Raw genomic sequence first — 12,422 nt, 5'->3', positions numbered from 1 at the left:
CTTGGAGAAGGCATTCGACCGTGTCCCTCGGGGTGTCCTGTGACCTCCCACAGGACACCCCGAGGGACACAGCTGCGGGACTATGGGGTGTCTGGCCCATTGCTATGGACCATTCGATCCCTATACAACCGTTGCAAGAGCTTGGTTGGGTGATGGGTTCTGCCAGGGCTGCCCTTTGTCACCGATTCTGTTCATAATTTTTATGGACAGGATTTCTAGGCGCAGCCAAGTGGCGGAGGGTTTTCACTTCGGTGGCCTCAGAATCTCATCTTTGCTTTTCGCAGATGATGTGGTTCTGTTGTCTTCATCGGGTGAGGGCCTCCAGCTCGCAGTGGAACAGTTCGCAGCCGAGTGTGAAGCAGTGGGAATGAGGATCAGCACCTCTAAATCTGAGGCCATGGTTCTCAGCCGGAAAAGGGTGGAGTGCCCACTCCGGGTCGGGGATGAGTTCCTGCCCCAAGTGGAGGAGTTCAGTGTTTAAACCTTGAGTGATCCCTTATCAATTAGTGAATATTGTGTACAATACTGTGCATGGATAGTTAATGTCCAACATGCTATCTGACAAGACCTGTTTGGAATACATAAATGATTTGGATGAGTGAGTGACTACTTTCGGTAATATACACAATGTTGCAGAAAATAAACATTACCCCAAACATTTTTAGGCAGAAAAAAATTATACTTAAAAAAAATTGAAAATGGTCAGACCTGAATACCATGAAAGGGTTCATTTCACTGCTCACACATGTATTCAATTTATATTCGACCACTAGATGTTGCTTTTGAAGACCCTTTTTTTTGACATTTTTTTTTCTTTTCTTGATAGCAAAACGGGGATCAAATATGATGTCACTTCCTTTCATCCTCTCAGCGTGTGAAAAGTGAAGTACAAGCTGACAGCAGCGTGTAGCACACACACTTCTGTTATTGAAGGAAAAGTTGCTGACTGGATCATAAGGGGCTGTACAGTGAGCAGACATGGAAGCTGTCATTGGACTGTTGTTTATGTTACTCGGTGTCTCTTATGGTGAGCTACTAAACTTTTTGTTCTTCTTCATTAATGCTTAATTTTATAATAAAAAAAAGAGGTTTTGCTGCCACGTGATCTAGCACCATCAATAAAAGTAAGCTGAATTCATCAAAGGATTTGTTGAACTGCAGTTTATGAGTTTTATTTTAACACTTTAAATGATTTTTACTTCCATTACTTATATTTCCTTAAAGATTAACGACACATTCTGAGATCATTTTAATGTGAAAATGTGTAAATATAGCTATGACATATAAACTCATTAAATAACATGTAACCTTATTTTCAGAGTCCTTCGGGGTTTACATTTTGACTAAATTAAATTCAGACACTGATTTTATCATCTGGGTTTGATGTTGACTTTGTTTATTTGTTCACTTTTTTTTGCAGGTGTGATCACTCATTGTGATGGCAGACAGGATGGAGCTCAGTGTTATGTAGCTTTGGGAGGAACTGTGGACATCCAGTTGATCAATAGCACCTCTGAAATACCTAGATACCAGTTGTTAAAGGATTCATTAAAAATACTAGCAGGGAGAAATAATACAGTTATGTCTAATGCCATAGAGCATAGGTCTCTCATTTTTCCTAGTAATGGAACATTTAGGATCAATGACCTGAGTAGGAATGACATTGGTAAATATACCCTTTTAACCTTTGATTCAGATGGAAGAAAATCAGGCGAGCGGACTCTATATTTGTTTACTCAAGGTAATCTTTTTTTGGTTAATAAAGCTGCTACTTTATATAAATATAAGATTTTTTGGTAATCTTTATATCTATATATATATATATATATAGCATTTTCTGCTTTCTCTGTTCTTTTTTAGAGACTATCAAAATGAATTTGAACAAAACAATAGCAAATACATTTTTATCTTACTTTATATTTAATTTTTTTTAAACTATTTAACTAATATGGAGCTGAAAAATACAGCTATGAGAGGTGAACTTGTTAAATAATAAGTAAAAGAATAAATTGTTTACTTTTTTGTTTTCCTTTACAGGTGTGGAAACTTACTGTGATGGCAGACAGGATGGAGCTCAGTGTTATGGAGCTTTGGGAGGAACTGTGAACATCCAGCTGATGGACAACACCTCAGAAATACCTAGATACTACTTGTTAAAGGATTCATTAAAAATACTAGATGTGAGAGGGGATACGGTTATTTCTAATACCATTGCACATAGATATCTCATTTTTCCCAGCAATGGGACATTTAGGATCAATGGCCTGAGCAGGACTGACATTGGTAAATATACCCTTCAAACCTTTGATTCAGATGGCAGGACATCAGATGTTTGGACTCTACATTTGTTTATTCAAGGTAACATTTTCCCTGTTGGGAAGTGATGCTGCTAATTTACATACATTTGATAAGATTTGCAGCATTTTTGCACAACTATCCCCTGTTTCAGGAGTACTCAAATCTTTTCTTTGTGGGTTAAAATTTCCTCCATTTTCACTTCCTGCATTCATTTTCAATGAATAACTGCCACATGAGAGCAACTTCCGAAAGTCAGTTTTTTAGACCCTAAGAACAGCAAAAAAATTGAGGTTTTGCATAACAGTTAGATACATATTCTGTTTTTGATCGCCAGCAGGCCTGAGTAAACAACAAACTACTACTAAAACAAAACGACAGTAGCCACAAAACCACTATTTCTGTTGATGGAATTCAGTCATTAATTTGTGCCCACCTGTGGGAACCATATGAAAATAATCATAAATAATCATGAAGCTTACAAATTTCTGTTTATTGTAAACATTTGCATATGCTACTGCAGTCTTTCTGGTAGTAACTTAACACTCAAAAGTCTGACAGTTTTGCTTTTTGTCTAATTTTTTATTTGCAGGTGTGGAAACTTACTGTGATGGCAGACAGGATGGAGCTCAGTGTTATGGAGCTTTGGGAGGAACCGTGGACATCCAGCTAGTGAACAGCACCTCTGAAATATCTAGATACTACTTGTTAAAGGATTCATTAAAGATACTAGATGTGAGAGGGAATAAGGCTATTTATAATACCATAGCACACAAATCTCTAATCTTACCCAGTAATGGAACATTTAGAATCAGTGATCTAAGCAGGACAGACAGTGGTAATTATAGCCTCATAACCTTTGATTCAGATGGCAGATCATCGGGCGAGCAGACTTTACAGTTGCTTATTCAAGGTAATTCCTTTTCTTCTCAATAAAGCTATTAATAGATATACATTTAACAATGTTTTGCTGATCTATACAATAAATATAAAAAATGTTCAGATGCATGTATTTTGTGCTTTCCCTGTTCTTCATTTGAGACTGTAAAGAATTTTCACAATTCTAGTTTTTAAATCTAAACTCATCTGTGTGTGTTTCTCTCAGCTCCTGTGTCTTCTGTCCTGCTGGTCTCTCAGTGTCTGTCCCAGGGACAGATGAGGGTGTCCTGCTCCTCTGAGGGAGGGGATAGTCCTCAGTACAGCTGGACTCTGGATGGACGCACACTGACAGATACTGAGCTCCTTCCTGGAAACAATGAGACTAACATCATCACTTTGAAACATCACATCTCGGGACATCTGGTCTGCTCAGTCAAGAACAATGTCAATAGTGTCTCCAAAGAACAGGAGATATCTACCTGTGTTGAGTGAGAACATTGTAAGCAGTATCTAATAACGAATCAGCAATTCAGTCACTGTAGTTTCACAGCAATCCAGGTCACGGTAGTCTTGAGAGCTAGAGATACTTGTACTTCACTCTGCCACACAAGGTGCCCAAGTGCTACAGCCTGTATTAACAATAAGTAAAAGGACTGTTCTGCTCCAAAACTGTTGCTAATTTTGACCTCACGTGTGAGACGACTTGTAGACATTGTGAGATATTGCTTGTGCCTTGTGCAGAGTGTCCTACCTCAGCAGAAGGTGATATTATCATTATTCATGCCAGTATTTATAATTTTACTAATTATAGAATTATCTGTTTGTGTCTCAGAAAATCACACACAAATTATCACATACATACATTCACTTCTATCTGCAAAAAATTCAAATTAAGGCTGGCAAGAAACAGAGACACAATGTTGTTCATTTTGTCTGTATGAATTTATTAAAGACAGTTAATTGAACTCCTGGATTGCTTCAGTCTTTCTGACAGTAGATTTAGGCCAGACTTGTATACCACCAGCATTTCAACATATCTTCCACATGTAGCATTTCTCACACCTGGGACTTTATATGAGTCAATTAGCCACAGAAAACATTTGGAAGCACTGCTGCTTCTTTGAAGATCAAAATACCTCTTAACTAAATTTTCTGAGCACATTCCTACTAGACCTCACATCATTGGAAGGAAATCTTTGGGCAATACCTACTTTTGAGTGTACTCAAACATTTTGGTTTCAGTTTGAATCAACACACTATTTTGATTCCTCCATCAGAAGATTGTGGCTGTGGATAATACATGGATACTCAACATCCTCTGCACCGCATGCAGCTAAACGCTTTCTCCGATAAATGTTTCAGCTACATTGACACCAAAAATCTTTGGTGAAACTGGCTCAAATATGGATATAAAAATGTAACATCAGTTTGTTATTTGCCAAATAAGGCAAAGAAGACTTTTTTTTCCCCATGTCCCAACCCATTAGTCAAGGGAATAAACAAACATGGAGACAAGTAGACAAAACACAGGGAGATCAAACAAACAGAAGACGCTGAAGATGAGACAAAGACAGACTGAACATGAGAAAGAGATCAGATATAAAAAGAAATGAACTGAAAACCTGAAACATAAGCATGCAAAACTCGAAGTCCCTTAGAAACTAAACATACGTATCTCATAGTTCCATTAATGAATAACGTCAAACAAACCTTAAACCCTGGGTCAAAGATCCAGGACCATAACAAGCATACCAGGCATTTTCCAGGTGGGCTGATGCACTTGTGGGCTGATGGGTCAATAATTTTTTCTCTGCGTTGATGTAATTATACAGGCTACAGCTGTCATTAAGGGCTGCTGTGCATTATTTTCATGAGCAAATGCAATACCCAAACAAATATCCTAATGCAACCAGTCCCTTCCATGTGCATTCATGCACTATGCTGAACACAGTTTAGTGTGGTAGGAGTAGAGAATAAAGATGGGTAAAAAAAAGCGAAAAAGTGGAGCTGAAAAGCTAAGAAAGAAAGAGAAAAAAATAGAAATAAATGCATCAAAAGGTGTCAAATTAACCAACATGCTAGCTATCGTGGCTACAGCAGCTGCTGCACCATTAACAGCTGTGTCAGCAAACCTACGCAGTCACAGGAAGCTGTTATTGCTAGCATGGACAACTACAAGTACAATGAAAGACAGTTTGGCATCTCTCCATTGGCAGTATGTAGATTTTTACATTAAAATTACTTTTATCTTTTATTTTAAAGTTACAGAGATATATACAGTTGTATAAAAGTTATATATGCTGTAAGGTGCAATATAAGCAGCAATTTAATCATATATATATATATATATATATATATATATATATATATATATATATATATATATATATATATATTAGTGCCTCTGTGCTGTCTTTCAGTCCAGCTTGGCATGGCATGGCAGCACAAGAACAAGCTCTGAGTACAAGATCCATAGAGGCTGGGGTCTATCACACCAGGCAAGACCCATGCAGGTGCAGGCTGTGTAAAGATGCCCCAGAGACAATCCAGCACATAACAGCAGGGTGCAAGATGCTAGCAGGCAAGGCATACATGGAACGCCATAACCAAGTGGCCGGCATAGTGTACAGGAACATCTGTGCCGAGTAATGGGAGATGCCCCCAAGGGTGGTGGAGAATGACCGAGCTAAGATCCTGTGGGACTTCCAGATACAGACGGACAAAATGGTGGTGGTTAACCAACCGGACATAGTGGTGGTAGACAAACAGAAGAAGATGGCCATAGTGATCGATGTAGCGGTTCCGAATGACAGCAATATCAGGAAGAAGGAACACGAGAAGCTGGAGAAATACCAAGGGCTCAGAGAAGAGCTCGAGAGGATGTGGAGGGTGAAGGTAACGGTGGTCCCCGTGGTAATCGGAGCACTAGGTGCGGTGACTCCCAAGCTAGGCAAGTGGCTCCAGCAGATCCCGGGAATAACATCGGAGATCTCTGTCCAGAAGAGCGCAGTCCTGGGAACAGCTAAGATACTGCGCAGGACCCTCAAGCTCCCAGGCCTCTGGTAGAGGACCCGAGCTTGAAGGATAAACCGCCCGCAGGGGCGTGCTGGGTGGTTTTTATATATATATATATATATATATATATATATATATATATATATATATATTAGGGGTGCAACAATACTCGTATCGGTATTGAACCGTTCGATACAGTGCTTTCGGTTCGGTACGCATATGTACGCATATATCGAACAATACAAAATTTTTATTTTATTTTATTAACTTTTATTCTGAAGATGCTGTCTGTGTTGAGAGCTCAGTGGATCTGCGTTCGACTACTCCGCCTAGGCTGCACCGTCGAGCGCAGATCCACTGAGTGCAGCACAAGCTAGCGAGACAGAAGTTAAGCTCATTGCAACATGGTGTTTGGAACTATTTTGGTTTTCATGTGAAGCAAGACCCTGATGGTAAGCGCGTCATGGACAAAAGTAAAACAGTATGTCGGATGTGCCACGCAATACTCAATTACATTTGCGGGAACTAGTGCGTTAGCGCAGTTAGCTCGTTAAGGTGTTGACGCCGTCCAGCCCCACACGTGGGGCAATCCGCGGTAACTCGTTAACGGAGATTTGCGGCGTTATGGTGTTAATGTCATTTTAACGAGATTAACGCTGACAGCACTAGTGGGAACACAACGAATATGACTGCACATTTACGCCGACATCATCCTAGTGCAAAGACAAGTGGAAGCAGACAAAAACAAGCAAGCACGCATGCTACAAACTTTACCCGAGTCATTTAGACAGTCGTTAGCACATGATTCTCCTTATGGGGACCTGATATGTTTAATATGCTGCTGAGAGTATACCCCAGAAGAAGCGCATGGTATAGCTTTTATTTTGTAAAGAGCCATTTCTCAGTAATAGACTCTATTTTCCAAAGATGAGTGATTTCTCGATCAGATAGATTTATTATTTTATCACTTTGTTGTTTCAGCAACATTAAATTTAAAAACTGTACTTTTGAGTTAATATATATATATTTACAATTTTAAATAATGACAAATTAAAAAGGCATGAACATTTTTTTGTATCAAAAAAATATTGAACCGTGACACCAAAGTATCGAACCGAACCGAACCGTGAATTTTGTGTATCGTTGCACCCCTAATATATATATATGTGTGTATGTGTATATGTATATATATGTATATATATACATATATATTTAAATATATATATATGTGACTGGTCTGTTAGTTCAAAGTAGCCCTGTACCACTCGAACAGTTTCACTGCACCTCTCTCAGAGTGCTAGCTTCTATCTCTGCTCTGTGATGCAGGAAGTACCCATGTGTGGGTGTCTTTCTCACAGATGAGTTGTGCCTGGTTCCAGTTGAGCGCTCGTAAGTGGGTTACTGCCTCAGCCTGTGCTGATGTAGGCATTCATTAATTTGGAAGTGAATCATGTTTATCCTTATTTCCTTGATGGTAATTCTTCTTCTGTTAATGTTTAACCATCACTCCAGCTGTTTACTGACGTAAGTAAGAAATTAAATGTTTTTATTTTTTTAATAAAGTACAAAATATTCAACCTATTTTTCAATTAAAAATTAAAAGTGATTACAAAATTGTAATGTTTGCTTTAACATGTCTGCAATTTTTAATTTAATTACATTTACAATAAAGATTCAAGGCATATTACAGATGCATACATTTAGAGTACCTAAATTTGTCTTCTTTACACAAATACTGTAGGCAAGTTTGATTACTTGTGAGTCGTGCATCTACATTTTTATATTGAATTCAGCCTGCTTTGATAGATATGAGGATTCAATGTTTTAATATTTTCTGGAAAACATTACTTCATAGTTCCATTTTGTGGCAATGATTTGCAGCATTTTAACAAGCTGGTTTTTCCTTGGTTATTTACATTTTATTTGTTCTATACTGTTTATCTCCTTTCCTTTCAGAAAGAAAACTCATCCAAACATCCAAACATAAAAAGGCATCCCTCCTGCACACCTTGTAAAGAGTGCTCTTTACAGGGTGTGCAGTACAGCAGTACAGCTCTCCCCACAGGAAGTTCTGAACTATTTGTGAATTAACTTGTCACCGCACATGTTGCCTGTTCTTTCTCAAAAAGATATGTCAAGAATACATGACATATACTTTTTTATACTTGCATTGATATGCTGTGAAAGTGTCACCCTACAGTGTTGTCTAGAGACTCAGTTTTGCCGATGCAATTAGAGCAGCGATAGAAAAGTAAGATATATATGTAAAGGTATGCTGAAAAAAATACTGTCTAAAACAGTAAACAACAGTATATACGTTATACTGATTTATACCCAGCTTTGTTCATCATTGTCTACAGTAATTTTTAAAGATTAAAATCACAACGTGGCTTAATGAAGAGCATGGAGCAGTTTCTTATCATTGTGCTTGTGGCAGGGGGAATTCATGGTAAGATCATCTTCATAAAGAAGCCAAGTATTAGTATTTGTAGTGTGAACAATTTCAGCTCATGTTCATGTGAATGCATCTTTCCCAGCTCACGTTTCAGTTGATGAGACTACATGTGACCTCAGGACAAACACATGCCCATGCTCTCCTCTTCTTAAAGGAACTGTGTATATCCAAGTGATGACTGATGCTAGTGGCCGTGAAATGAAGTGTTTGAAGGTGCTTCCCATGGGAAACATAACTGTGTTCAATATAAAGAAAGAAAAAATAACAACAGACAAGGAATTTAACAACAGACTACAGTTTATAATCAAGAACGGGACACTCAAGATCACAAACCTGAGGAGGAATGATTCAGGTCGATACAGCATTGAGGTCTTTAATTCAAATGGAGTCCAAGAGAAAAACATTCATTTCACGCTGGATGTTAAAGGCAAGTTATATAACTTATTCTTTATTGTATATTTTTGAAGTTATTATAAAGTTAATCAGAAATATAGCCATCTTGTTGGAGTAAAACTGAAAAACACAGTACACAACCCCTGTGCAACAAAGGGTAGAAGATGAAAACAAAACAAAACAAAAAAACTACACAGATAGATATAAATGTTTCATGTTGCTTAATTTTTCCAAATTCTTGAAGACAACAAATGGGATATTTCTTGATTTAGAATTTGTCTATCTATGGGCATTTCCAGTTCTTTTCACCACACATGGGCTGGGATCCATATTCATTATTTAATCTTTAACTTTAAAGTTTAAAGGGACACTGAAATTTTAAACGTGGTCACTGATTAGTGTTAGCTGCACTAAATGAGTACTTTAGGCAGTGAAGAAGAAGTATTATAGTAGAAAATTTGCCAGTAATGAAGGCAATCATTTCCATTTGTTGTCTGAATAATTTCAGCTCATGTTCTATTAAATGTGTTTTTCCAGCTCTCGTTCCAATTGATGAGACTACTTGTGACCTCAGGACGAACACATGCCCATGCTCTCCTATTCATAAAGGAACTGTGTATATCCAAGTGATGACTGATGCTAGTGGCCGTGAAATGAAGTGTTTGAAGGTGCTTCCCAAGGGGAACATAACTGTGTTCAATATAAAGAAAGAAAAAGTAACAACAGACAAGGAATTTAACAACAGACTAACATTTATAATCAAGAACGGGACACTCAAGATCACAAACCTGAGGAGGAATGATTCAGGTCAATACAGCATTGAGGTCTTTAATTCAAATGGAGTCCAAGAGAAAAACATTCATTTCACCCTGGATGTTGAGGACAATGGAAAAGTTGAAGGCAAGTTATTGTAACTTATTCTTTATTGTATATTTTTTAAGCTATTGTAAAGTTAAAGTTAATTGTTCATGATTTCTTGTTTGTTAGTGTTACTATCGCCAAGCCTCTGCACTTGGGTCCTCTCGTAAATGCTTGATTGCATAGTGTACACTTTAGCAAACAGTAAACAGAAAACTGCAATTTCTGTTTTTGTTAAACATGTGCAAATGCTAAATGAAAAGAAAAACTCTAGTTCTTGTAGGTACTAAACACTCAAAATTGTGTCAATTTTTCTTCCGTTTACTTTGCATTGGCACGTATGGGAACTTACTGTGATGGCAGCCAGGATGAAACTAAGTGCTATGGAGCTTTGGGAGGAACTGTGGACATCCATCTGGGCAGCATCTCGGAAATACTTGAATACCAATTGTTGAAGGATTCATTAAACATATTTAATGTGAAAAAGAATATGATCAGTTTTATAACCACAGAACATAGGTATCTTTTCCTCAGTAATGGCACATTTAGGATCAATAACTTGAGCAGGAGTGACAGTGATAATTATACTCTTCAAGCCTTTGATTCAGATGGAAGAAGATCAGACGAGCGTATTTTACAGTTGTTTATTCAAGCTATTTTTTCTGTTCTGTTGGCAAACTAAATAATATATCACAAAATATCAAATACATGTATTTTGTTCTTTCCTTGTTTCTTTTTAGAGACTATAGAAAATGACAGAGATTCTGATTTAAAATCTAAACTCATCTGTGTGTGTTTCTCTCAGCTCCTGTGTCCTCTGTCCTGCTGGTCTCTGAGTGTCTGTCCCAGGGAGAGATGAGGGTGTCCTGCTCCTCTGAGGGAGGGGACAGTCCTCAGTACAGCTGGACTCTAAATGGACGCACACTGACAGATGCTGAGCTCCTTTCTGGAAATAATGAGAATAACATCATCACTTTGAAACAGCACGTCTCAGGACATCTGGTCTGCTCAGTCAAGAACAACGTCAGTAATGTCTCCAAAGAAGAGAGGATATCTACCTGTGGTGAGTGAGGTCTTTGTAAATAATATCTAATACTGAATCAGCAATTCAGTCAGTGTAGGTTCCCAGTCATCCAGCTCATGGTAGTAGTCTCGAGAGCTTGACAAAAGACAGAAACTGGTCTTTTTTAGATATTTGTACTGCTACTGTAGTGTGAATATGTCTCTGCTCTGACTTGCCCTTGGGAAGTTAGTGACCAAAATGGTCAATTTGTACACCTTTCATAAATCATTTATTTATGGGCTATAAGCTTCATTTTCATTGATTGCATATTAATCAGTTGGACAATAATAATCACTGATGGCACATTAATAAATTAAAACTTTAATGCAATGAATTTATTGATGTAATTGTCTTTATTTTCTCCTTGTGTTTTGCCATAAAAACACATGTTGACTTGTTCTTTTTTTTAATTTAATTTATTTTAGGAGCAGGAATTTTAACACTGATGGGTGGTGTTCTCTTAGCACTGATAATTTTCTTAGTTGTGGGTGTAGCAGTCATCTGTTCTCGGAGAAAGAAACAAAAAAACAAACCTACAAAACAGGAAGGTAAAAAAAACTTTGTTCTTTTTATAATTACATATAAAAAAATTTCTGTTTGCTGTTTTTTAAATAAACAATTTTTATTCTTTGCCAAAAGTTTGTTGATACATCAAAAAAGCCAGAAGTGAGCAAAATTAAAAGTCTTTTTTTTGTGCGCATTTTAGTCAGAATCAGTTAAACCATTTCACAATTTTCAGTCTACTGAAGAAATGATGGTAAACTTCTGTTTAGACCTCAAACGATTATTTTAATGACTCACTAATGTTACTTTATTCTTCTTGCTTCTCTGCCGAGGAAGAAGATGACCAGGCAATAAAGTTTACTGATGTCAGTCTCACACAACAGCAAGGAAAGCAAGCTGTCAAAGAGGGGAGATAGAGGTAGAGACAAAGTAATCCCAAGTCACCCACGTGATTTACCCAGGGTTGTGAGTTTTATGATGTTTTGGGGTTTTACTCATTTTTCAAATTAATTTTGTTCAATGGGGCTTTAGGTTCATTGTGGTTAATGGTGAGTTTGGTGTTCAAGCTCAATAATCTTCTGTTCACATTCTACCTTCTGTTTACCTTTGAATGTCATCTATAGATCTATATTTTTAGTTCATGGTTTCGTTTATAATGTTAGTTCCTTTTCATTGGGAGTAACCAGGATGGACAAGAGTAGAAATTAGTATATTAGAGGCACAGCTCAGGTTGAGCAGTTTGGAGACAACATGGTTGTCATGTTGGACATGCAGAGAGCTGATATGATAGGAGAGGATACTGGGGATAGGAAGACGGACTGCTGGGATGGACCCTATAAGTATCAGATGGAAGAAGAAGAGGTATTCCTGACCTGTCCAGACAGTTTATAATAAAACATCAGAGGGTAAACCTCATCTTCTGTTTCTGTCCTCTTATTTTAGTATCTCATTTTCTCCATA

The 12,422-nt window shown here is 37.6% G+C and overlaps 1 protein-coding gene and 1 long non-coding RNA gene across 3 annotated transcripts; both read left to right on the top strand.

Annotated features, from left to right (window-relative positions):
* Window positions 1–863: 863 nt before the first annotated feature.
* Window positions 864–12,422, top strand: LOC120723849 (hemicentin-1-like). 2 transcript variants are annotated; one of them, XM_040015625.1, is made up of 7 exons: window positions 864–1,027; window positions 1,421–1,741; window positions 2,038–2,358; window positions 2,888–3,208; window positions 10,701–10,958; window positions 11,384–11,506; window positions 11,799–12,422. In XM_040015625.1, exons 1-7 carry the CDS (start codon window positions 979–981, stop codon window positions 11,876–11,878), a joined length of 1,473 nt encoding a protein of 490 aa, XP_039871559.1. In that variant the 5' UTR covers window positions 864–978; the 3' UTR covers window positions 11,879–12,422. The 2 variants fall into 2 exon arrangements, with proteins under 2 accessions (XP_039871559.1, XP_039871560.1); XM_040015626.1 differs by lacking the exons at window positions 10,701–10,958; window positions 11,384–11,506; window positions 11,799–12,422 and adding an exon at window positions 3,401–4,074 and having other exon boundaries at window positions 875–1,027.
* On the top strand, window positions 7,454–9,223 carry LOC120723861. Its single transcript, XR_005693828.1, has 3 exons — window positions 7,454–7,713; window positions 8,146–8,638; window positions 8,727–9,223. It is a non-coding gene; the product is annotated as an uncharacterized LOC120723861 (long non-coding RNA).

Source organism: Simochromis diagramma, unplaced genomic scaffold (genome assembly GCF_900408965.1).
Source record: "Simochromis diagramma unplaced genomic scaffold, fSimDia1.1 OVJJ01000685.1, whole genome shotgun sequence".
Classification (NCBI taxonomy): domain Eukaryota; kingdom Metazoa; phylum Chordata; class Actinopteri; order Cichliformes; family Cichlidae; genus Simochromis; species Simochromis diagramma.
This window is presented reverse-complemented; position numbering and strand designations above follow the sequence as displayed.